Source organism: Felis catus, chromosome D1, assembly GCF_018350175.1.
Source record: "Felis catus isolate Fca126 chromosome D1, F.catus_Fca126_mat1.0, whole genome shotgun sequence".
NCBI classification, from domain to species: domain Eukaryota; kingdom Metazoa; phylum Chordata; class Mammalia; order Carnivora; family Felidae; genus Felis; species Felis catus.
Window position 1 is genome coordinate 43,541,549 of NC_058377.1, and position 27,814 is coordinate 43,569,362.

General features: G+C 36.9%; 1 protein-coding gene across 5 annotated transcripts in view; it reads right to left on the bottom strand.

Moving 5' to 3' along the window:
- The window catches only part of FOLH1B (folate hydrolase 1B), a 67,664-nt gene extending 40,798 nt beyond the window's left edge, over positions 1–26,866 (bottom strand). For 2 of the 5 annotated variants that reach the window (XM_019811660.3, XM_011286535.4), the window contains exons 1-6: positions 26,622–26,864; positions 24,086–24,194; positions 19,903–20,089; positions 12,896–12,997; positions 2,461–2,586; positions 1,491–1,677 (exon numbers count right to left, since the gene is read on the bottom strand). In XM_019811660.3, the coding sequence (XP_019667219.1) occupies positions 1,491–1,677; positions 2,461–2,586; positions 12,896–12,997; positions 19,903–20,089; positions 24,086–24,194; positions 26,622–26,739 (829 nt within the window). In that variant the 5' untranslated portion in view covers positions 26,740–26,864. Of the gene's footprint in view, positions 1–1,490; positions 1,678–2,460; positions 2,587–12,895; positions 12,998–19,902; positions 20,090–24,085; positions 24,195–26,354; positions 26,540–26,621 lie in introns of those variants that run through there. The other 3 variants (XM_011286537.4, XM_006936858.4, XM_019811662.3) reach the window with 3 other exon arrangements.
- Positions 26,867–27,814: the final 948 nt, after the last annotated feature.

The following is a 27,814-nucleotide window of genomic DNA, read 5'->3' on the forward strand; positions in this document are numbered from 1 at the left end:
AAAAGAACAAACTATTAAGACACACAATAACACGGACAGATCTCAAATCAGTATACTGAATAAGAACAGTGAGCTACAAAAGAATATACATGAGTCCTTGTATATGAAGTTCAAAACCAGGCAAATTAATCAATGGTGAGAGATACCAGAAAGTGCTTGACCAGAAAGGAGCACAAGAGAACTTTCTGGAGTCATGAGAATGTCCTATATCTTATTTTGAGTGACATAGACATATGCAATTTAAAATTTTCATTGAACTAAATTCTTAAGATCTGTGTATTTTATTACATATGAGCTCTACTTCAAAATAAAAACCTTCTGTCATTTCCTCAGATTAAAAAAATAGGAGTTATTTTTCCATTTTTTTCTCCAAATTTTTAAATTATCTAATAAGAACAAGGTGATGGCAAAAGCATATTCATTTTATGAGTAAAATAATGTAATGATACATTACATGGGACTTATTTAAAAATTGTCCTATGTAACAATAAAAAAGGCAGAATAAAGAGATGAAACAAGATTGACAAAATGTTGATAATTATCTCTATGTTTGTGTATTTTAGAACTATTCCAGAATAAAAAGTAAAACTAAAGGGGTAAGAAAAAAAAATAAGAATAGGGCACAAAAGGAAATTCAGTAAATACAAGCCCCATAGAGATAACATTTCTCCCCTAAAATACTACCATTTAAATTTGAGGATAAGCAACAGAAATATTCCAGGTAAGTTCATTTTATGTTCATAAGTTTAGCTTTGTAAAACAGAAATTTAGAGAGGTTGCATTTTTTTTTTAACTTGGGAGTAAAAACCAGAAGTAAGTGAAGTTAAGGTATATTTATGTGATTTTATTACAGGATAACATGTATTGTTTTTTAAAAAAAATCTATGACAGTATACTATGTTCTAAGAAGATTCATAAATCTTTAAAGGACTCTATATTTTAAATGTGCCATTTTGGGGATTTGTAAAACTTCTTTTCTGCTATCCCTTATCAGCAACTAGGAAATCTAAAAACTGTAAAAGCCATAAATTTGGAGGGAATTTACTTGGCATCAAAACCTGATCTGATCCAAACTCATTTCACAGCCAATCTAATTAGAGCAGACATGTGGCTATTTATATTATTTATTTTTATCATTTATTATTTACCTCTGCTTAGGATGATTATTCATATATTTTGCTGCAAAAGTATTTATATGTCTGCTTCCTGGATTCCATCCCAGCCTCCTGGGTGTTACGCAATCAATGAAATATGCATCACATTACTTTTAAATGTCAGAAAATGTCTGGATTCCAAAACCCATCAGGCCCAGGGGTTCCCAATAAGAGATCAGGAAGCTAAGGCAATACTTTTCAGTGTCTGAAACTCTTTAACTTACTTCTTTGATGCACAGAGAATTTTAAAAAGACATACTTTGTTTGAAATCCTTTAATAAAATCACTTTAAAATGTTTTTAAGTTTCCTGTGATGATTAAGGCCTGATCACTCACCATTTGCTGGGTAACCAGGTGTGAGAGGGTCCCCTGCTCCATTAAGATTTAAGATATTTCCACGCTGGACACCGCCACCAGGTAGATTCCAACCATCTGGATAGGACTTCACCCCAGGAGCAAAGTAATCAGCAGGATCTGAGTACAGAATGACTCCTTTGGCCCCTGCCAGCTGGGCATTTTTAACCTGGAAAACACAACGTCTTTTTTATTTCAGGTTGGTTGTTCCAGATTTGATAATATCGGGTTTTTTGAAATTACACTTAAACTTTGTCATTTAGACCTGCAACAAAGGACATCTCACAGAGAACTGGCGCTTGCTTTTTCCTACTTTAAGTTCTAAAAATGGGTTTCTAGGGCTAGATCAGCCCCCACAGCAGCAGATTTGGAAAATGCCCGTAATAGCGATAGCAAGTACTTGCTGTTTTCTTGCATTAGTCTAGAAGCACAGGAAGCAAGTAGACCCTACAGGCCAGATTTCTCTATCTTTTATGGATGGAAGGGAATATTTTGGAAATTTAATTTCTTACAAAAGAGGAAAAAAATTTACAGGTCCAAGTGACAGTAATTTTTAAAAACTGTTATGTATAAATTGTTTTCTCTGAGTCCCTACAATAATAATTACTATTAAAATTTAATTAGGTAGATATTTTCAAAGATAATATTTAAAACAAAGATACGATGGTAACAAAAAATCCCATTCATGCTTCTTTGTAGACCACAGGCATAATCTGTAAATATGGAAAAATCTGCTCTGTTCTCCCTGAACTTCCTCATTGGCCCAAACTCCAAAGACCCCATTAAAACCCTTATCTATAAGCTAGTACGTGTGTCCTCCCCATAAGGTAGGCATGTTATATAATATGAGAAGATTATAGTCCTCAGAAAGTTTGAAGGATATATTTCTACACATGTAAGATACGACATAATTTTTTGTATTTGGGGACAAGGAAAAAGAAATGACTTTTACCTTATTTCCTCTGAAAATTTTCCCATATCTGGCAATCACAATCTTCCCAGAGCAATTGATTTTCATGTCCCTCTCTAGTTTAAAGAAGTCTTCAATCCGGCCATAGTTAACATACACTAGATCACCCTGTTGAGATCAGGAATGATTTAGTACAAGTAAGATTTAATACAAGGAGGTTTCCCTGCATGAAGACTGTTTCCCATCTTTGAATGAGGGAAGACGCAAGAGAGTTCAAGGGGGTCAGAAAGCATGAAACTCAAATAAGAGATTCAAGAGAGAAGAACTTGAATTAAAGCAATTGGCTGGGTTAGAGATGTATGAACTTAACAGTAAGGTTTGCTTATATGTCTCCTCTATAGTGGTTATAATGCTATAGAAGTGTTCCCCCTCCCCAAATGTATACAAATATACATATTGCCACTGGCAATTTGAAAGGTCCAGGCTCTCTAGGTTAAGAAACTCTTGATGAGAGCTTTATTCTTTTAGAAGTACATTCACAAATAGTAGATTAATGGGTCTTTACAACCACCAGGTAAGGAAGAAAGGTCAGGTAATTTTTAAGGGCTTTATGGGTCTGGTTTCATATTATTAGTATGACTGTGTGTAAGTCTTATAACATCTCTGAGTCTCAGTACTCTTATTTGCAAAATGACCAGTGTTCTTCATTTTTTCTTACCTACTCCCTAAATTAATTTTGAAAAGTAATGTACTCTCTCATACATTTACTTGACATCTAAAATCATACCTTTAAGTCTAATATCATACTTTTAAGATCTAATATCATACCTTTAAGTCACTATAACAAATGCAATTACCAGCATATTATAAGTATTAACATTTTTAGGAGCAAATTTACATCAATTTTTATATGTATCCAAAGGCATATAAACACTATACTGATTTATTATTCAATATCATCCATTTGAAAACTACAGGAACACACTCTTTAGTCAGAATTTTACCATCCCTTTTCTCCTTCAGCTTCACTTTTGTCCCCCTTTCCCCAAAAATTTTACTCTAAAGTAAAATATATTTGTTCTGGACACTGGGATGTGCTGCCCAGATTCCTTTTCAGTGATGATGTTCTTGTTCCAGTTTCAAGGAAGGCTCTCTGCAGACATCCTTCAATTCTCAAGCCTCTCCAGGGATTGCCTCAGGTACAGACAGCCACCCTGCTCAAGGTCATGCCCTTTCTTAGGATGTCACACATCAGTGACAGATCAGTGTGGGACTATAAAGACTTGGACATCACCCTACTAAAGAATGAGTGGGTCAACCAGGCAATTAGAGAAGAAATTAAAAAATATATGGAAACAAACAAGGGGCGCCTGGGTGGCTCAGTCGGTTAAGCGTCCGACTTCGGCTCAGGTCACGATCTCACAGTTCGTGAGTTCGAGCCCCGCGTCGGGCTCTGTGCTGACAGCTCAGAGCCTGGAGCCTGTTTCAGATTCTGTGTCTCCCTCTCTCTGACCCTCCCCCGTTCATGCTCTGTCTCCCTCTGTCTCAAAAATAAATAAACGTTAAAAAAATTTTTAAAAAAATATATGGAAACAAACGAAAATGAAAATACAACAATCCAAACGCTTTAGGATGCAGCGAAGGCAGTCCTGAGAGGAAAATACATTGCAATCCAGGCCTATCTCAAGAAACAAGAAAAATCCCAAATACAAAATCTAACAGCACACCTAAAGGAAATAGAAGCAGAACAGCAAAGGCAGCCTAAACCCAGCGGAAGAGAAATAATAAAGATCAGAGCAGAAATAAACAATATAGAATCTAAAAAAACTGTAGAGCAGATCAACGAAACCAAGAGTTGGTTTTTTGAAAAAATAAACAAAATTGACAAACCTCTAGCCAGGCGTCTCAAAAAGAAAAGGGAGATGACCCAACTAGATAAAATCATGAATGAAAATGGAATTATTACAACCAATCCCTCAGAGATACAAACAATTATCAGGGAATACTATGAAAAATTATATGCCATCAAATTGGACAACCTGGAAGAAATGGACAAATTCCTAAACACCCACACTCTTCCAAAACTCAATCAGAAGGAAATAGAAAGCTTGAACAGACCCATAACCAGCGAAGAAATTGAATCAGTTATCAAAAATCTCCCAACAAATAAGAGTCCAGGACCAGATGGCTTCCCAGGGGAGTTCTACCAGACATTTAAAGCAGAGATAATACCTATCCTTCTCAAGCTATTCCAAGAAATAGAAAGGGAAGGAAAACTTCCAGACTCATTCTATGAAGCCAGTATTACTTTGATTCCTAAACCAGGCAGAGACCCAGTAAAAAAAGAGAACTACAGGCCAATATCCCTGATGAATATGGATGCAAAAATTCTCAGTAAGATACTAGCAAATCGAATTCAACAGCATATAAAAAAATTATTCACCATGATCAAGTGGGATTCATTCCTGGGCTGCAGGGCTCGTTCAACATTCTCAAATCAATCAACATGATACATCACATTAATAAAAGAAAAGATAAGAACCATATGATCCTGTCAATTGATGCAGAAAAGGCCTTTGACAAAATTCAGCATCCTTTCTTAATAAAAACCCTTGAGAAAGTTGGGATAGAAGGAACATACTTAAACATCATAAAAGCCATTTATGAAAAGCCCACAGCTAATATCATCCTCAATGGGGAAAAACTGAGAGCTTTTCCCCTGAGATCAGGAACACGACAGGGATGCCCACTCTCACCGCTGTTGTTTAACATAGTGTTGGAAGTTCTAGCATCAGCAATCAGACAACAAAAGGAAATCAAAGACATCAAAACTGGCAAAGATGAAGTCAAGCTTTCACTTTTTGCAGATGACATGATACTATACATGGAAAATCCGATAGACTCCCCCAAAAGTCTGCTAGAACTGATACATGAATTTAGCAAAGTTGCAGGATACAAAATCAATGTACAGAAATCAGTTGCATTCTTATACACTAACAATGAAGCAACAGAAAGACAAATAAAGAAACTGATCCCATTCACAATTGCACCAAGAAGCATAAAATACCTAGGAATAAATCTAACCAAAGATGTAAAAGAACTGTATGCTGAAAACTATAAAGCTTATGAAGGTAATTGAAGAAGATTTAAAGAAATGGAAAGACATTCCCTGTTCATGGATTGGAAGAATAAATATTATCAAAATGTCAATAGTACCCAAAGCTATCTACACATTCAATGCAATCCCAATCAAAATTGCACCAGCATTCTTCTTGAAACTAGAACAAGCAATCCTAAAATTCATATGGAACCACAAAAGGCCCCGAATAGCCAAAGTAATTTTGAAGAAGAAGACCAAAGCACGAGGCATCACAATCCCAGACTTTAACCTCTACTACAAAGCTGTAATCATCAAGACAGCATGGTATTGGCACAAAAACAGACACATAAACCACTGGAATAGAATAGAAACCCCAGAACTAGACCCACAAACGTATGGCCAACTAAACTTTGACAAAGCAGGAAAGAACATCCAATGGAAAAAAGACAGTCTCTTTAACAAATGGTGCTGGGAGAACTGGACAGCAACATGCAGAAGGTTGAAACTAGACCACTACTCACACCATTCACAAAAATAAACTCAAAATGGATAAAGGACCTGAATGTGAGACAGGAAACCATCAAAACCCTAGAGGAGAAAGAAGGAAAAGACCTCTCTGACCTCAGCTGTAGCAATCTCTTACTCGACACATCCCCAAAGGCAAGGGAATTAAAAGCAAAAATGAATTACTGGGACCTCATGAAGATAAAAAGCTTCTGCACAGCAAAGGAAACAACCAACAAAACTAAAAGGCAACCAACGGAATGGGAAAAGATATTTGCAAATGACATATTGGACAAAGGGCTAGTATCCAAAATCTATAAAGAGCTCACCAAACTCCACACCCGAAAGACAAATTACCCAGTGAAGAAATGGGCAGAAAACATGAATAGACACTTCTCTAAAGAAGACATCCGGATGGCCAACAGGCACATGAAAAGATGTTCAGCGTCGCTCCTTATCAGGGAAATACAAATCAAAACCACACTCAGATATCACCTCATGCCAGTCAGAGTGGCCAAAATGAACAAATCAGGAGACTATAGATGCTGGCGAGGATGTGGAGAAACGGGAACCCTCTTGCACTGTTGGTGGGAATGCAAATTGGTGCAGCCACTCTGGAAAACTGTGTGGAGGTTCCTCAGAAAATTAAAAATAGACCTACCCTATGACCCAGCAATAGCACTGCTAGGAATTTACCCAAGGGATACAGGAGTACTGATGCATAGGGGCACTTGTACCCCAATGTTCATAGCAGCACTCTCAACAATAGCCAAATTATGTAAAGAGCCTAAATGTCCAACAACTGATGAATGGATAAAGAAATGGTGGTTTATATACACAATGGAGTACTACATGGCAATGAGAAAGAATGAAACATGGCCCTTTGTAGCAACGTGGATGGAACTAGAGAGTGTGATGCTAAGTGAAATAAGCCATACAGAGAAAGACAGATACCATATGGTTTCACTCTTATGTGGATCCTGAGAAACTTAACAGAAACCCATGGGGGAGAGGAAGGAAAAAAAAAAAAAGAGAGGTTAGAGTGGGAGAGAGCCAAAGCATAAGAGACTCTTAAAAACTGAGAACAAACTGAGGGTTGATGGTGGGTGGGAGGGAAGGGAGGGTGGGTGACGGGTATTGAGGAGGGCACCTTTTGGGATGAGCACTGGGTGTTGTATGGAAACCAATTTGACAATAAATTTCATATATTGAAAAAAAAAGACTTGGACATCTTAGTCCAACCTGGGACAGTTCTGAAGGGCTATGCTGACTCCAGCCGACGCTGTCCCAGAGCTGGCATTGAGGGTGACTGCTCCTTCTGCTCCATCTGGCTTCCTTTCCCTCCCTGACACAGGTACTAATCCCAAGAGAATGCTTCTTAATGAATATTTAGCATAGTAAATTCCACTTCGGTTTCTGTCACCTAGAATCTGGGAATGCTTGGAAGTCTTTTTCTTGTCACTGCCCAACTTCCCTTGATTAAGAATATATATATGTATGCTTTTACTCATATGTGGAATTTAAGAAACAAAACAGATGAACATATGGGAAGGGGTGGGGGAGGAGGGGAAAAGGAGAGAGGGAAATAAACCACAAGAGACTCTTAACCATAGAGAACAAACTGAGGCTTGATGGAGAGAGATTGGTGGAAGATGGGCTACATTGGGTGATGGGTATTAAGAAGGTCATTTGTTGGGGTGCCTAGGAGGCTCAGTTGGTCAAGCACCTGACTCTTGACTTCAGCTTAGGTCATGGTCTCATGGTTCCTGGGTTCGAACCAGGGTTTGGGCTCTGCACTTAGCAATGCTAGCAGTGTGGGGCCTGCTTGGGATTCTCTTTCTCTCTCCCTCTCTCTCTGCCTCCCCTCTGCTTTCTCTCTATCTCTCTCTCAAAAATAAATAAATTAATTAAAAAACTTAAAAAGAGGGGCACCTGGGTGGCTCAGTTGGTTAGCATCTGACTTTGGCTCAGGTCATGATCTCACAGTTCATGGATTCGAACCCTGTGTTGGGCTCTGTGCTGACAACTCAGAGCCTGGAGCCTGCTTCGGATTCTGCATCTCCTTCTCTCTCTGTCCCTTCCCCGCTCACACTCTGTCTCTCTCTCCCAAAAATAAATAAACATTAAAAAAAAATTAGGGATACAGTAAATCCCTGTCCTTGGAGGAACTTACATTTATGTGAAAAGCAGAAAGATAGTAATGAATTAAAAAGTAAGTAAATTATATGGTATATTAAAAAGTGATAAGTGCTGTCAAAAATTTTTTCAAAGTTTAAATAGAATAGGCAAACAGTAACTAGTACTTGGGTGGGTGCAATGTTAATAAAAAGAGGAAAGTCTACTGAGAAGGTGACATCTGAATCTTTGCCTCAGTAAAGGGATTACTTTTAGCTCTTGTATTTCTTCTTCAGACAATGCAATATTAATACACTATTAATGATAGCACTGTATGTCTCATTTATAATTGTTAGCCTTCTCTGGAGCTCGCTTTTATTCTGTGAGTATAGAGACATTAACCAATCTGATTTCAGTGAATTTTGTTTTAGTGTCAGTGTCCTACCTGAAATGTATCTCTATTTAATATCACTAACTTTGGGGACACTACTTCCTAAAATGTCTATAAATTGTGGCTATTTTTTGATAAATCTGTAATCCTCACAGAACAAATTATGATGGAGGTAGGATTGGAGAAGATATTGGTTTAAAAATGACAGGACACTTTGAAAATGAACACAAGTGTGATAGATATGTCCTCTGGGCACTTCACAAATGCAAGCTGTCACTGTTATTTAGAAAAAAGCTTTGTTTTCAGACAATGACCTTCTTGTAAAGTTTACACTGTACCATTGTTCTATGACTGGGAATAAATACAATCTTGCCCTGTCAGCCTAGAATTTTCCGTGTCTTCCAAGCTTCCATCTTCCTGTTCTTGTTAGCTGAAACAGAACTGGGAGGAAAGACATGCGGCTCCCAAAGTATAGTTGTTAAACCCACAGAATCAAGACCTGGAGTCTTACTGGGAACAAACTATGAAGACCTACCAAAACTCAGCGAGGTGGGAACCAGAACCTGTGTTTTATAAGCCTTCTCAATTATCATGATATGTGCTGAAGTTTGAAAACCAAAAATTAGATTACATATATTTTTAAAGTTTATTTTGAGAGAGACGGTGGGAGTGGGGGAGAAACAGAAAGACAGGCGGAGAGAGAGAATCCCAACCAGGCCTCATGCTGCCAGCAGAGAGCCCAAAACGGGGCATGAACCCAGAAAGGCCCGAGATCATGACCTGAGCCGAAAACCGAGAGTTGGATGCTTAATTGACTGAGCCACCCAGACACCCTTAGATTATATTTTTATTAGACATTGTCAAATTGCTCATTTCAAATAGCCTAAAGCAGAGCCCAGTACTTTACACTCCGGAGAATTCAGATGTAGATCTGAAGATAACTTACAGTGAAAAATATTAAGCCGACATACAGACATATATAATTTTAAAAAGAACTAACATTGCACTAGCTGAGTTACAGGTGACCCAGTGAAGCACACCAGCCGCAAATTCATCTAATATTTGAACACAAACAAGAATCTCATGCGGAATCAGGGGATCCTTCTAGCTTTCCATTAATCTAGAAGAGTTTAAATCTACTTGAAAGAAATGAGTTAATAATCTCTATGACTCTTAGGAGTAGAATAATTCTGTCAAAGTCCAAAAAGTATTTGGGGATTTTAACTGATTATACATTAAGCCCACATACTAATGTGGGTATAATTTCCTCCTTATAACACTCTGTCTTCTTATCTAGAAACATAATCTGTTTCTTTTTTTTTTTAAGTTTACTTTTGAGAGAGAGAGAGCATGAATGAGAGAGGGGCAGAGAAGGAGACACAGAATCTGAAGCAGGCTCTAGGCTTTGAGCTATCAGCACAGAGCCTGAAGTGGGGCTCAAACTCAGGAACTGCGAGACCTTGACCTGAGCCTAAGTAGAATGCTTAACCAACTCAGCCACCCAGGTGCCCCCATAATCTGTTTCTTTATACATAGTATTTTCATTGCTCAATAAATTTCAGTGTTTTTGAACTACTTCACACTCACTGAAGACTTTTAAAGTATATTTTATATTTTACGGCTATCTTAAATTAAAAATTTTTGCTATATTTCCTCTTATTATATACTATCTGTCCATATATATTTAACTCCAATCTGATAATATTAATGCTATTTTTAAATAATTATGTATTAGTATTTTTTATATATTCTGGTTATACAGATTTATCACTGTAAATAATGAGGAGAATTAATAAAGAAAACCCAAAGTTTAAAAACATAAGAACAATTGGGCAATATCAAAATTAAAGATATATTTTCAATAAAGGAAAGCTTAGATAACATGAATAGGTGAAAAATTAGAAGATACTTATAATATTTAAACCAATATTGAATAAATAATTAAAATATTTAAGAAATACTTAAATTCAATAAGAAAAAAGGCTGGAAATTCAACAGGAAAAGGAGAAGGCTATACGTAGTCCTTGCACAGAATAAAAACCAGAACAGCTAATAAATAACTATGTATAGAGACAAGCAACCTCACTGGTAATCAGAGAAATGTGAATTAAAATAAATTAAAACACTTAGATGGGCAAAAATTATAAAGTTACATAATTTCAAGTGTTGATGAAAATATATAAAAAAAGGTTGTCAGTGCAAGCAATAAACTGCTACAGTCTGGACGTCCGGAAATTAAATATTCCTATAAAACAGCAATCCCATACCTGGTTTACCATGAACAGAGAAACCCTGGCAAGCCCAAACAGGGACACGTATGAGGTTACTTGTTGCAACACTGTGGTCATGAGGACTTAAAAGTAAAGCAGTGTTGGCAACTAAAAGAATGGGTAAGTTACATGTGGTGTGCACATATCATGAAATGATAGGCAACAGCAAAAGTGATGAGCTGCTCTGACAAAGCAACAGGGTAGATTTTTTAAAGGATGTTGATTGAAAATAGTAAGAGATGAAGTAAGACCTAAAATATAATGCTACCTATAGAAATTTAAAGTACATCAAACACAAAATAAAGTCATATGTTTTTAAGAACACTGTGTACATTGCTAAGGACACAAATACACTGGGGGGAGGGGAAAGGAATGAGATCAAGGATAGGGATGAGAGAAAGGAAAAGAAAATACATTTAAATTAGGGATCATACATGGGCCCATGATGGTAAGGCGCCTTAACCTGAGGAACAAGTCTAAGTGATGTCAGGACACGTGAGATCTAAAATATACTATCTTGGGGCATCTGTGTGGCTCAGTCGGTTAAGGGTCCGACTTCGGCTCAGGTCATGATCTCACAGTTCATGGGTTCGAGCCCCACATCTGGCTCTGTGCTGACAGCTCAGAGCTTGGAGCCTATTTTGGATTCTGTGTCTCCCTCCCTGGCCCTCCCCTCTCTCGCACTCTGTCTCTCTCTCTGTCTCTCAAAAATAAATAAACATTAAAAATAAACTAAAAATAAAATAAAATACACTCTCTCTTCATTTCCAATTGTTAAATGCCACATTTCTATCTCAGGTCAACCATAAAATAATTACAATTGTATGCATTCTATTTATGTGCCAATTTTAGAAAGAATTTTTCTAATATTATACCATTAAGATGTAAACTATTCATTTGAAATAAGTTTCATGAAATCAATAGAAAATATTCTTTGATTCAAAGCTTGTGTTTTTAAATTATAAATAAGCCAGTAAAGCCAATACATCTGAAAATAAAAAAGAGTATTTTTCTCTCTTATTAAAAAATATGGCACTATTGCCTGATATTAAATAATCCTTATCTTCTTGGATTAAATCCTCATTGATTGGTGAAGATAGACTTTTAAATATTCAACTCTAAATACAATTTTTTTACTTAGGATGTTTCCAATAATAGCCAACTCTTACCCTTCTATCGGGTGGTATTTCAATATACCCAACTGTCAATCAGCAACTTCTCGTAAATATACCATATATCCTAGGCATCTCAACCCAGTACATCCAAAATTGAATTTACTTGCTGTCAAATATTTTAATGGGAAAGATAATTTTTTAAATATATTAATAAATTATATTCAACTCTTTCAAATTTACCTTTCTTAGCTTTCTTCTAAACAACAAAGTACCACACAAGAATCGGATTGACTGTAGAATTTCAGATGATAGTTAAATACACTGCTTTATTGAGTAGACCACACAAAATTTTCTAGAATGGACATTCAGGCTCCCCATTTGAAAATGGCAACAATACTCTTATTCAAATTCTTTGAAAACTAATCACTGCCATGCAACAGTAGTAATTACTGTATTTTCATACAATGAAAATTACTTGGCAATAAAAAAGAATGAGCTAAATGCTAAAACGCAGGAATCTCATAGACTCTATGCTTAGTGAAAGAAACTGGACACAAATGATTACATGCTATACAATTCTGTTTAGGTGAATTTTTAGAATAGGCAAAACTAATCAATGGTGGCAAAAACAAATTGAATGACTGACTGTGTCTGTGTAATACCGATTGAGAAAGGTCATAAAGGTACATTCTGAAGTGACTAATATTTTGTGTGTTAAGGGGTTTGGATTACATGGGTATACGCATTTGTCAAAAGTCAGTAAATGTACATTTTGCATTTCTGCATCTCATTGGAGTAAATTTTATCTTTAAAAACGGTCAACAAAACTAATAGTCCTTTTCTTATAAAGAAATTCTAGTTTCTTAACTGTAAAAAAGGGGTAAATTTGGATTATATGAAAAATCTTATAACTGTTTAATTGTTGCCTGCATATATGAGGAATTCTGTTTGTTATTTTTGTTTCATCATATTGCATTTTTACCTCTGGCATTCCCTGCGGGGAGAAGGCATTAAAAGGTGGCACAACGTCTGAAACATTTTCATATCCTGGAGGAGGTGGTTCAAATAATGATGTGTTAAAAATCTAGAAAAACAAAATACAATAATCAAAAGTAAATCAGGTAAAGTTTGATTGCTACAAGTCAAACACAAGGAAAAAAATGTGTATATTCTTCCCTTTCAGTATAGGGTTAATCAATCCTTCAGTATTTTGCAAATACATATCAAATATCCAGCACTGTGCCAGAAGTTGTGAGGATTTCATCAGAAGAATAAACTATAGACCCAGAGAGGACCTATAAAGAACCAGGTTTGATTTAGGAGGAAATGTTAATACCCAAATAAAAAGTAGCATCGTATTATAAATTTAGTCCCTTATTACATTGCTAAGATGATTATTTAGCAACAAATTACATACTAAATTTATTTCAATAAAAAAAATACATTCAAGAAGATCCATATCTAATAGTACCTAGACACACTGAACAACATTCACACTTGAACTAAAAATAAATTATTATGTTTTTAAGCATATCATTGAATTGGGGGGGGGGGAGGAGTAAGGACTACTCAGAAGCAAAAAAGTGGCACATTCCAGGATTTTCAGGATTCTCGGGAATCCTGAGAGGTTGCACTAAAGTTGAATCTAATGGAGCCTGGGACCCCAAAAGAGGGGCACACGATGTTCAAAGAAAGTCTAGAGATGGTCCAAATAATAGAGTCTTACAAGAGACCCCTGCATAAAGCTGGGTCTCCAAAATACAACAACCTTCAGGATTGAAGATACACTAGAGATAAACCTGTTGGATGTATATATGAGGACTTGTAAAAGAAGAGAATAGAAAGAATGTGAAGGAGCTAAATTTGAATATATAATGACTAAGAATTTTCCAAACTAATAAAAACTATGAACTCTAGGATTCAGGCTGTCCAATAAATCCTGACCAAGCTAACTAAAAAATAATCTACATCCAGACCCATCATAGTTAAACTGTAATATTCAATATAGTACTTAATGTTAAAAGTTGCAAAAGAGAGATTACACAAGATACCCAAACAGAATAAAAATTAGATTGGTAGCTGGTATCTCAATAACGTAATGCATAATGCATAAAACATCTATCCTTTTGAAAATGAAATGAAAGACACATTTTCTACCAAAAAGTAACTGTTTGGAGCCAACAGACATTCACTGAAAACAAAGAAAACTTCTAAAGGTATCATTCAACAAAACAAAGCCTCTAAAAGAAGCTCTTATATGATTCAAAGATTGGTAAGCAAGTTATCGCAAACATATGGAAAAAAATGAATAAATATGGACTGTATGTAATAATAAAAGCAAGTATTATTCAAGTTGAAAAGAATAAGGTTGAATTAGAATTCTGGGTATAAATTGATAGTGCATGACCAAAGTGAAAGTATTCTAAGATGTTTGTATTGTAGAAATATTGATTGAATTATGACATTGTTAAGTAGGGATCAGATGTTTTAGTTTCCAAACTACTAAAAAATAAAACTAATAAGATCAACCACCCAAGACACACACACAAAAAAGGGAAAAACAGTTAGAAATCATCATGACCTAGGACATTCCAGAAAGTTACAGACTTTATCTTACATTTTTAGTATGTGCAAGTCTGTATAGTTTTAATCTAGTGGGAACCAGGGAGGTTTCTTTCTTTTTCTAATCCTTATGTTTGGAATGCTTCTCTTTGGTTATTTACTTATTTATTTTTAACAAAGCAGATGTACGGTGTGTGCTTGGGGCAGAAATGGAGCCATACTTTAAGGTTTTGCCGAGTCATTTTGATCTTAGTAAATGTTAAAGTATAGCTTCTCTGGGAGCCCAGAGACAGAGCTTACAAACATGAAGAGTTGAAAATTCCCTTTATTTTATCACAACCATAAGTTGAATTACATATTCACTTCTATTTCCTTAAATCACAAGCTTATATTGCCTGTGTTTCAGATTCAGGTGTTCTCTATTGACATTGTGACAGCTCAGCTCTGTTTTTGTCCTTCTGTCCCACCTGCAAATGGTTTTGTACTATCACCATCTCCCAGTGTAGCTTAATTATTGTGACTATTCAGAGCAGAGCTGTGTGGTAAACTGTCAATTTTTGTTCTCCTGCACAACACACACAAGTTCCTCCTTCCACAGGCAACATATAAGACCAGTGTTCTATAGATTCTACCAGAAATGTTTTAAATATATAAACACATTATTTTATCTTTGTGTAGAGATAACATATGATATAGACTGAACTATATACTGCTTTTTTTTTTATGTCACAAAAGGTTAATAGAGATTTGTGGACCAAAATTATTTTGGTTATATTCAGAAAACATAATTTGAGGCTATATTAGTGAATTTTGGAAAGAGAACAATGCTCTCTGGTATATAATCTCATTTTGATAAAGTCACCAAAAAAAGTTGTTTCCTTGACTTTAAAAAACGTCTCCCACTCAGGGGCGCCTGGGTGGCTCAGTTGGTTAAGCATCTGAGTCCAGCTCAGGTCATGATCTCATGGTCTGGTCTGTGAGTTCGAGCCCTGAATCTGGCTCTGTGCCGACAGCTCAAAGCCTGGAGCCTGCTTCAGATTCTGTGTCTCCCTCTCTCTCTGCCCCTCCCCTGATCATGCTCTGTCTCTCTCTGTCTCAAAAATAAATTAAAAAACAATTTTTTTAAGTGTCTCCTACTTGTTAGAATTAACTCATAAACGTGGTCTAAAATTCACTTATTTGGTGATGCTGTAAAACTGGAGATTATCATAAAGGCAAATTGAATGAAAACAACTTGAATACTCCACTGGCTGAAAGACTTGCTGATGTAATGACTGTGTTTCTATATGAATTTGTACTGTACTTTATACTACAGTTTCTTTTGTGATCTTGCCCAATGATTCAGATGAGTTTGTACCTTATGTGGCTCATGGAAAAATTATGGGCTATATGGAGAATGCGGGGATTTTTGGAGGGTAGTGGTTGATTTGGCTTCATTTTAGATTGCCTCAGGAGAGGCAGATATTTGGTGCTCTAGTTAGTATAATGCAGGTCACTGTGTTAGTCAACACAGGTTCACTCCTGGTCTCCCATTACCCTTTGTTCCACTGCACTGGCCAGGACCTTAATTAAGTACAATGTTGAAAAGTGGTGACAGATATGCTTAACTTGAAGGGGATGTTTTCAGTGTCTCACCATCAATTTTGGTAGTTACAGTGACCTTTATCAGGTAATGTCAACTAACTTCTTTTCCAAGTTTACTAAGAGTTTTTGTCATGAATATATGTTTCATTGTGTTAAATATTTAGGGGGGGGATGTCTTTTGAGATAAGTATATAAGTTTTTCTTTTTCATAATGATAATTATGTTATCTATCTATCTATATATATTTATTACACATTTGGCTAGTATGTTTGCAATGTCTTTGTTGGGTTATAATTTCTAGATTATACTTGCCTTAAAAATGAGTTGAATTTTTAATATTCTCTGAAATAAGTTGTGTTGTACTGTATTTAAATGATCTTTACAAAAATGATCTTTCACTTTAATCTTTCACACTTAAAGGAAAACCAGTTGGTCTTGATGCTTTGAGTTGTGGGAATTTTTGAATTACGGATTTAATTTCTTTAATGTTCTAAAACTCTTTGGATTTTTAAAAGTGCATTCTTATGTCAATTTTCATGTTTTTTTCCATTTTGCATTTCATCTCAGCTATAAATTGTTGGCATACTTCTTCCTAGTACTTTTTTATCTTTTTGAATTTTGGCAACATCTAGAGATATGCCTCTCTTTTTTACTCCTTATACTATTTATTTATGCATTCCTTGTATTTTTTTTTTCTTATTGATCTTTGTCCTTTGGGGAACATAAGGGGTCAATCAGGTGGATTACCTCATTAGTGCTGACCAGGTAATTCCAAATTGACTAGTCAAAGGCTACATTCCTGGGAGAGGCTGAAACTGTACTAGGTTAGGTATTAAATCTTGGTTTGCTGAAGTGGGGCTTAGTACAATTAACTCCATTTTGGGCCTGTTGTATCTTTTTCTTTAACAGACAAAAATGAATTGAAACACTTATGTAGTAACCCTCTCTATCTCTTAGTAAGGTTTTTGACTTTGCCCTAAAATTGACTACAAGATAGACAAGTTTTTTAAGTCAGTATTTGCTTGGTATTTCTTTTTGTTTTGTTACTTTCAAACTTGCTGTGATGTTACATTCAAGTCACTCCTTTTAAAATAGTACACAGCTGATTTTATTTAGTCTGACATACTATGTTTTTAACCAGTTTTTTCCTTTAAGTTTTTTTCTAATTACTTATATACAGCATTTAAAGCCCTTCTACCTTCTTATTATATGATTAATACTCTTCTTTTTTTCCCCTAATGCTGCTTTTGCTTTTGCCAAGATTGTGTATCCTGCACAGCTGTCTTAACTTGGGCTCAAATAAAACTCTTTTCCTTTTCCTTTAAAAGTTTTTAAAAGGTTTGTTTATTTTGTGTCAAGGGTTGAATAGCAACTGCTTCAGGAAAGGGACATAGGGAGGAAGCAAGGCACTTGGAGAAGTCTGTAACTCTTCCTTCAGGGGTACTTGGATGAAAATAAAAAGGAAGATGAACCAATGATATAGCTTTTAAAAAATTAGGAAGCTTTAGGCAGTGTGATATTGTGATTTACAATAAATACATATTTGATCCTCTTTCCTTTTCTGGCACTGAGCTCCTAAAACCTCCTAAAAGGAATTTCCTGATGAGAGCAACAAAGGGTCTATTGTTAGGCTAACGAGGTAACTTTTGACCCCACCTAAGGATGGGGTCAGGTGGGCCAGGAGAACCAACTTTGTGATTAGAGCCTTGGGACTTTCCGTCCCATTGCCCACCTCCCACCAGGGAAGGGAGAGGACCTGGAAGTTGGATCAACCACCAATAGCCAAGATTTAATCATCACACCTATGTAATGAAGCCCATAAAAACTCAAAGGACAGGGTTCAGAGAGCTTCTGGGTTGGTGAACACATGGGAGTGTGGGGAGACTGGCACTCCTAGAGAAGGCATGAAAGCTCTGTGCTCTTTCCCACATACTGTGCTCTATGCATCTCTTCGTCTGGCTATTGCTTCATGTCATTTACTGTCCTTTGTACTAACTCAGTAATCTAAAATGTAAAATGTTTTTATAAATGTTGATTCACTCTAGCAAATTAATCAGACCTGAGGAGGGGATCATGGGAACCTCTGATTTCTCCCAATCTGTCAGAAGTACAGGTAACAACCTGCTTACACTTGGCACCCCGAGTTGGAGGGAGCCTTTGGAACTTCCAGTCTATAGCCAGTAGGTAGGTCAGAAACACAAGTAACAACCCAAGCTTTCAAGTGGCATCCTGAATGAGTGTGGAAGGGGATACTTTTAGAAGACTGACTTCTTACCTATGGAATCTGACACAATCCCCAGGTAAACAGTGTCAGAATTGAATAGAATTCTAGAACAACCCAACTGGTGTCTGAGAATTGCTTATTGAATGCGTGGGGAAAACACTCGCCATCTCAGTAGAAATTGGTCTAGGAACCCAAATGAGAGAGCTGACACCATTCAAGAAAATCTCCGAAACGAAATTTCTACATGATACCTTTATGTTATGTGACAGGCTTGAAGAATTTAATAAATGCTTATAATAGCAAAAACAAATAATGAAATGGAATAATAAAAGCAAAGAAGGAAAAAAGAACTGCAAGTTTGCTATTTTCCTCATTGTATATAGATAATCCCAAATTTGACAGATCAAGACAAAGGTTTAAGTATATGTATATATTTTTTAACATAATATTTTATTTTATCATTAAACAATTTCCCTAAACACACTTTTATAGACTGCTTACTACTTGATTATATATAGATAGATATGACACCTTATTTAACAAATGTTATGGGACCATATGCTGTACACTGATATTCTACACACCTTTTTTTAAAAATACTTTTTAAATTTTGAGATTAATATTTTAAAAAGATAAACTATTAACTAGTATAATTTTAAAAAGTAGCTAATATGGAAAATTTTGAATCATGTTAGGAAATTTAGCATGGGATTATATGACTGGCTACAAAACTAACAGCATATTAGCCATTAAAAGATTGATTCATTAGTTGATAGAAGGTGATTGACATATTATGAAATTTTTTTAAATCTATACATATTTAAATCACATGACATTTTCAGTTCACTGATCAAGCTGGACATATTTAGAAGGCCCCGCTAAGAAAAGGGCTGAAGGAAACTATCTACATTAAAAGAGGTTACTTTAGTTAAGATATTGTAGCTTTAAAACTAAGGTATGCTAAATAGGATTAAAGGTATGAGTTTTATTTTATAAGCCTTCATATTGAATATATATCATGATGAGATATACCTCAGTTACTTGTATTATCTCCTTTCTCAAGTATGTACCCTAACTTGCAAACAAGATTGTATATTCTTTAGATATCCTTCTACAGACTTGCCATCCAAACTCTTCTCCTTCAAATGCCACATCCAAGTTCTGGGCACAGAGCTGAACACATGATCCTAGGAGACATATCATTAAATACCAGTAAAAACCTAATGACTCAAACTGTACACCAGGTGTCCTGAGTTTCCTGATAGCCCCAAACTTACGCAGTTTCTTTTACAGTCTGAACCTATCAAAAATGTGTTTATTTTAGTTGCTTGGAAGTACTAATATATTACTATATATTAGTATTTAATACTAAAAAAACAGAAAATACAACTGTCATCAAGCATTAATTTCTCATAATTTTTCCAACATCACATTAAATTCAAACATCATAGGAAAATAGCTGATACTGGTAATAAGATATGAAAAACATTCACAAGTTTCAATAATATTAATTTCTATCAATAATTAGAGATGGTATAGGGCCATTCTTTCATAAAAGGTACTTGAAAAAAATAGAGATGAGGGTAGTTTCTTATCTCTCCCTTTTTTTTTTTTTTTACCTCATTTCCGTCTTCATCAATTATTGAGATGTAGTTGGGATGAGTCTTATTTGGATAGGACAACAGGACATCATAATGGGCTAACTCAACAGAATCCAGGCCAAATTCTTTCCACTGGGATTCAATTTGCTTTGCAAGCTGAAAGTTTTGTTCTGTTCCTGCTAAATGTGGCATCCGTGTAAAATTACTGGTGAACAAAAATTGAAAGTGGTTAGAAATTAATGTTTAGTCAGCCAGCATCCCAAATGAACAACCAAGTAAGGCAGATTTACATCTAAAAATTGCTTTCAAATGTGATACGTTAAAAAAAAACAAAGCAGCACTATTATTGCATCAAATAGATCCTCAAAGTGTATTTTGAAGGTTTCATTCTGCAATTTGTACTCATTCAAGGAAAAACTGGAGAAACTGATCTTTGTAGAGAATCGTTATGTGCAATCCTTTGGACGTGTCCCCATAGTAAATGACGGAAGTATCATATCTTTCCTTAAGACTCATGCATCTTATAACTTTTATGGAACTATTTCTTTATTTCACTGTGTAAAATAGATTTGGGAGGTAAAAAATATTTTCCTACAAAATACCAAGCTGTGACGTGCCAAGAATGATTGATAATCACATTTATTTTTAAAGACTGAAAGTTAGAGCCAAGTGAGAAACCTTTTGATTAGCAACCTGTATAAAGTATCTTCATTAAGGAATAATCTAAAAATATTTACACAAGTTCAGACTGAATCTCTTGTACTCCATTCATCATGCATAGTAATACACTTAAAAATCAATGATGATAATTAGCCTGACCAGGAATATCTTTAATTAATAAACTATGCAGCCAAAATTTTAGCCACCAAAAATATTGTCATGAGTTTATTAATCTCTCGTTTAATATATCTATAGAGTGGTGCTTTTTGTTTAAATTTTTCTTTTGTGGAAATGTGTTGTTTCTCTGAAAATTCAGCTCATTTGTATTTTCATCTTAAACCACTTAAAGGAAAAAAAATCCATATGACAATGCATCACGTATCATAAAAAGATATTTATTTCTAGATCATGAACTTCTTGAGCTTCATGAACTTCTGGTTCTGAATATGTAGGTTTTCCTAAAATTAGCACATGTCCATCCGTATAGTGAGTTAAAAAAAAAAAAAAAACTAATAAATAGGCAACATGGCTATGGTACTTAATTTTACTTAATACAAATAATTTTACTGTGTATCTGAATTTTTGACTGAAAAATCAACTGCCAAGAATAACTTCCAATTTTTTTTTAAAAATGGAGTTTTTGTTAATTTTTATAACTCCATTAAAATAATTTAAGTTATGTTTACAAAGATGGTATTAAAATCCTCATTCAAAAAATGTTTAAGGGCTTAACACCCTAGGGGCCAAAGGTGGGCTGCCCCGAGATGGGCCATTTTGGCATGAAGATTATTCTGAGCTGAAGGCAATCAAGACCCTACAGGCTCAAAAGAAAGTTTTGTCCCTCCCTTAACAACACAGGAGAATCGAAACTGGTGGTCTTTCCCCGAATAAGGGTTACTAGCAGAGAGATAAATTTGATCTGAGTGATCCCTCTGTATAGGCAGGGCACACATCTATTACCAAACATCTGTTTTTCTCATTGCCCTGTGAAGCACATTTCTTTCACCTGAAGTCTCAGACCCCTGCCCACTTCTTAGTTCAGGGTGACATGTATACTCATTTTGTCCTGCTTTGGAATTTCCATGTCTGTGTGGAATCCCTGTGCGTATGCTATTAAATTTGATTTCCTCCTGTTAATCTGTTTGTGTCAATTTGATTCTTAGTCCTGGTAGAAGGACCTTGAAGGGCACAGGTCATTCTTGCTCCCACACAACCTCTTACACAAAGTTTCTAATGCGTATTTACAAAATGTAGTAACAGAAATACAGAATCTTAACAGGCAGCTGAGGTGTCTCTATATCCCTTCAACGTATACCTGCAGAGAAAAGAGAAAAAGAGCCAGCATGGTGCTATTTTTTTCTACATTACACAGATGGCAAACTGTAACATAAGTAAAATGGATGCAGATTATGCATATTTTCTGAAGTCACAGTGATAACTCTGTCCCTGCATCTAAGAAATGGGGTGTCTGGCTGGCTCCATCAGTAGAGCATGTGACTCTTAATATCGGCATCGTGAGTTCGAGCCCCATGTTGAGGGTAGAGTTTACACACAAAAAAATGTTTTTTAAAAAGAAAAAAGAACAGTTGCCAATGGGGAGTCTTGAACCTGCTCTCCCCACCACCAAGAAAGAGGGAGGGAGGGAGGGAGGGAGGGAAGGAGGAGGATGAATTTTTATCAGACCTGGCTATTATGAGTGAAATTCCTTGGAATGGTTTTGTCATTACCAACTAGGATACTACACTGTGCTACAAGCAGGGCTAGAACCCACTCATTTGGAGCAAAGCAGGTCCTAATGAAGAGTGGGAAAAAATCCATTTCCAATGATAAATAAATTAACTGGCATAAAATCCTACAAGGAGTATATTTGAGGTTTTGCCACTAAATTGTGTAATCCTGGCTAAATCTTCATTTTCTCATCTGTATATGGGGAGAATATTGTTCCCTCACTACTTCCCAAAGATCTGTGGCTCAGTTAGGTAACTGATATTAAACTTCAGCTCTTAATTTTTATTATTTTAATCAATTAAGAGGTGTGTTGCAAGTAAGCAACTAAAATATCAAGTTTTAATCTCTTTCTTTTGTGCTAATGGTGAAACTCCTTGAGTTCCAAACAGAGGAGCTTGGTCAGGGTCAAGGAGGAATAATTAAGAAACTGCTTCCATTTTATTCAGGGTCCAGAGAGAGAAATTAAAGCATTCATTTTTCTTCTTTGCTGGTCAGTCTATGTCACAGGTTAGGAAAGGAAGAAGGAAGCAGCAGAGACAGCAGCTCTGTCTAGGAAGGAGATTGTATTTTGCCGGACCTCCACTTTTATTTTATCTATTACACATAATTATAGTGAAGTAAGTCCAAGAGTCAGAGGAGGAATTTCCACAAAATTTAAGCTTCAGGGTCTCTCACTTGAAATGGCCCTTCCAAACACCTGGAAGGTGCCCTAGCGAATGTTTATTTATGGCTTTAATTCTATTGTAATTAAAACAGACATATGTATGTAGGATCATGTGTGCACACTTATGCTTATTATATGTGTGCACATAAATATATGTGTATATATACGTAACTTCCCTTTATATAAAATCGTAACTTTTACCCACTAAGGAATCCTTCAATCACTAATAGGGACTTCAAGTATTCTGCTTTGAAAAACCTAAGTGTTCTAATCAATTACATACAATCATCCTACACAAGTGTTTTATTTTTAGTTGCTTTGCAAATACTCTTTAAGTTTACTCATTTACATCTTTTGCTTTACACTACAGATAGCTATTTCAGGAACTAGGGAGCTAGTTTGCAAACCCTGTCACATATATGCTCTTTAATCATCCTTGTCACAACAATATCATGGTCCCCACTTTATAGAGGTGGAAATGCGAGCTCAGGAAAGTTAAGTATTCACCCCTAGTGATTTTACTGTCAATAGGCAAAGATGGAATTTAAACTCAAGTGTATCCAAGTCCAAAATCCAGATTTATTCTTTTGACTAGAACATAATGTCTTTTAAAACGGCAGTCAGCAAACTATGTTCCCCTGACCAGATCCAGTTAACTTGTTTCTGTACACTCCACAAGCTAAAAATGGTTATTATATTTTAAATAGGTAGTGTATGTGTATGTATATATATATATACATATATGTGTATATATATATGTGTGTGTGTGTGTGTGTGTGTATATATAGTGACCTATAAATTATATGACATTCAAATTATAGTGCCCATAAATAAAGTTTTATTGAAACTGCCATTCTTATTTATGTATTTTCAATGGCTGCTTCTTGCTACAATAGCAGAGCAGAGTAGTTGTGACAGGGGCTGGTCCTTCACAGACAAGTTTGCTGGGTCCTCCTCAAAAATGGCTCTTGTGATACAGTTTAGCTTAAAGTATAATCCTCTCTAAATGAAATATGATACAAGATTTTCAACAAATAAAACTTCTTTTAAAAACTCAGCTCCTATATATGAAATATTGGATCAATATTTCCAAACAGAATAACAATTTTCCAACAAATTATCCATATAAACTCTCAAGTATATGCTTACTATAAGAACCTCTTGATGTTCTCAGCTTTCAATTCATCCAAAAATGCCTTCTTCACATTAGGCTGTGGAACAATCTTAGTAGGTTCACTGGAGGATTTTATAAACCATCCTGTAAAATATATGCAAATATAGGAATGAGACATGAGCTCATTGACAGGACCTACTTTTCCTCATTACTGTATCTATCATGTAAAACACAAATTATCAATGACGTCCAGTCTTCTGGAGTGTAATTTCTCTTGCCCACTTCCACTGGAAAATAATCACGCAAACACTTTGAAAATGCAGATCAGCCACAACATATTTTTTAATACAATTTCAATGACGAGTATTGCTGATATTCTTTAAAGAATGTTTTATAAGAAAAGGACTACTAAAATATGTTTCAACTAAGGGGGATAAAGAAAAATCTTAAAGGTTAAGGAAAAAAGGAGATCCACCTACTTTCTTCTGAAAACTTCTATTTCCAGTGACTGCCCCTGTGCTGAGAATAAGCACTTAGTAAATGTTTATAATGAATTAATTATGAATCTATTTCAAGTACATAAATTATTTTAGTGAAGGAAACTCAGACTTGTCATTTGTTCTGTTTCCCAAACTCAAACAAAATGTATTGAGAGTCTGTGTTTCCAGTTGAAGCAGGCTGGAGACGTTGGACTTTAGAAAGCTACAAGAAAACTACAGTTTAGTTTTCCCAATGGCTTTGCAAGATGCCCACTGCTGAGGGAAATGGGGTATCTTTACAGAGTTTATTTGGAAAAATGATATGATCTTGTCATAAAATGGTTACCAAAATCACCCACCCAGCTTTCTTGGAACTTTCCAGTTACAAATCATATACATACATACACACACCCATATATACATACTGAAATAAATGGTTGGCAGCAAATGGAAATTTAATTCCACCGGTACATAAAACAAAAGGACTTGGGTTAGAGTGTGGAATCAGGGAAGTATTCATTGGGGATGAAATGCTTGAATTGAGAGCTGAAAAAAATGAACAAAATGAAGAGGTGGGAGGCCTGTGGGAGAGTGGAGAGCAGAGAATCTTAGAGAAAAAATTAACAAGTCCTAATAAAGAACCTATTCAGGGGACGCCTGGGTGGCTCAGTCGGTTATGTGTCCAACTGTGGCTCAGGTCATGTTCTCACAGTTCGTGAGTTTGAGCCCTGCATGGGGATCTGTGTTGACAGCTCAGAGCCCTGAGCCTGCCTCAGATTGTGTCTGCCTCACTCTCTGCCCCTCCCCCCCCCCTCTCAAAAATGAATAAACGTTAAAAAAAAAAGAACCTATTTGGTGTTAGCCACTGAGCAGTGTACACGGAAGGGGCTGTGGGCAACAGTAGGAAGAATAAGATTGCCACCATGAAATGCAGTTTTTAATCCCTGTGCCAGCCTTACCAACTCTATTTCCCAACTCTATTTTACAGCTGAGACCATTGAAACTCAACTTGAACTGTGTCCTAATTACTGAGCGCCTATCTCATGCAACCCCCACAACAACCCTGGGGGTGGGGGTGGTTACTAACATCCATACGTTAGTTATAAGCAGAGTGAAGCTCAGAAGTCTTAGTCACCCCAGAAGTCACACAGCAAGCCAAAAAGAGTGCTGGATTGAGTCAAGGTTGCTGGTCTATGCCTGGTCTTCTTAATCCCAGAGGGAGAATCCAGAATTCAGAGCAGGGGTGAACGACATTAGGCTAGACCTGTGCACCAACGTCCAATGAGAAGCATCTCCTCACTAAGAAGGCACTAGGAAAAGCGCCAACGCCCCAATACGGGGCTAGAGGGTTCTGGTGCTACTTCATTTGCTATTCCGAATAAATTCCAGAAATTCTCCTCATCATAAAGATTGGAAAACGGAGGCGAAGAGAGACATGGTGAACTGTTCAAAGCCACGAAGAAGTTAACAGAGTCCAAATGAAAATGTAAGAGTCTGAGCTGGTCTGCGCTGCCCCTAGTTTTTATGGAAGTTGGGCTAAGTCTGCGAATCGGTACACAGAGAACGCCGCAGAACACCTACAGGCAAAGATCTGTTCAGAGCGCTGGCAGTAACAGCCAGTTCCCACGTGCTCCCCTAATTACGTAACTCGCAAGGACCACGGTAAGAGGACGGAAAAGAGTCCCGTGCAGCAATGCCCGGACGTTTACCTACTGTATACATGAAGCAGCCCGGGCAACACTAAAGAGTCTCTGCCAGCAAAGCTCCCTGGACGACCTGGTTCAACTGCCGCCGCTGACCTGCGGGAGTACGTCCTAAGACTTACCAATTGCTCACAGGGCTCGAGCGGGTGGGACCTGCTGAAGTCCAGTTTCATGGGCTCTGCGCTCCACTCCTTACCCGGGGTGACTGTCCAGAATCCAACCCAGCGCCCCCCCCCCCAGCTGACTCGCGGGGGCCGGTCCCCACTTTCCGCCCCCCGGAGGGGAACGCGCCACAGGACAGGACCGCGCTCGGCGGGCGGCCCGCGAGTCCCGGGAACCGCGGGGCTGCGCAGTAGGCTCCGGCGCGCGCGAGTCCAGCCCGCCCGTACCGAAGAGGAAGCCGACGATCAAGAGGCCGGCGGCCAGCGCCAGCGCCCCGACGCACAGCCAGCGCGGGCGGCGCCAAGCCGCAAAGCTCGAGTCGGCTTCGTGAAGGGGATTCCACATCTCGGCGCGGGCGGCGGGGCCTCCCCAGACCTGCGCCTCTGCTGTGGTCCCGCTGCAGCCTCCCGGCGGGACGGAGGACTCCTCGGGCCAGGGAACGCCTCCGGGCTACTGCAGGCTGGCTCCCCTAGCGGTCCGGGGCTCCGGTTTCCCCGCCCCAAAGCAGCGCTAGCTCACTCCGAGCCAATCAGCTCCCTGAGTTTTTGCAAAGTGCCAACACTCGCAGTCCAGCCACGTGAAGCTGAACAGTTACGACTTGTGAACTTTTCTGTACGCCTATATACAGTAATTAAAACCTTCCTTAAAAAGATAAAGGCAGAGCAGCATCGCATTTTGTATTTCTTAAAGAATCTTGTGTGTATGCATAGAAAAATGTGAGGGTAGGGTTTGGACCGAAATGTTTACAGTATTTGCCTCTGGAGGGTGGTAACAGTGAGGGAAGGGAGAGAAGAGGGTAAAAGATGTACTTGAGTTTCTTATTTCCTATACTTCTATGTACATTTCTTTAAATACTAAGCAAGTTTTATTTAGTAATAAAAATTAACAGGAAAAAAACCCCTGCATTTTACTTAAATATTACAAATGTGGTTTTTCTTAAAGTATAAGAAGCTGTTTTCTCCTATGGGAAAGGTATTCTGCTCTTTTTCGTTTTGTTTCGTAAGAATTTATATATAATACTGTATGCCTATATTTTTTAAATTTATTTGTTTTACTCAGGAATGAAGATTTTCATATCAATACATAGATTATATCCTTTACTGTTTTTAGTAACTTTATAATATTTTAAAGAATAGGTGTGAAAATGCAATTTTTATTCTAAGCATACCAAAGATTTCTATGTGTATCTGATTCACATAAGAATTAAATATATTGAGGGGCGCCTGGGTGGCTCAGTTGGTTAAGTGTCAAACTCTTGATTTCAGCTCAGGTCATGGTCTCATAGGTTGTGAGATCAAGCCTGGCCTGGGGCTCTGTGCTGACAGTGCAGAGCCTGCTTGGGATTCTCTCTCACACGTGCGCTCTCATGCTCTCTCTAAAAATAAATAAAAAAATTTTAAAGAAGAATTAAATACTTTGC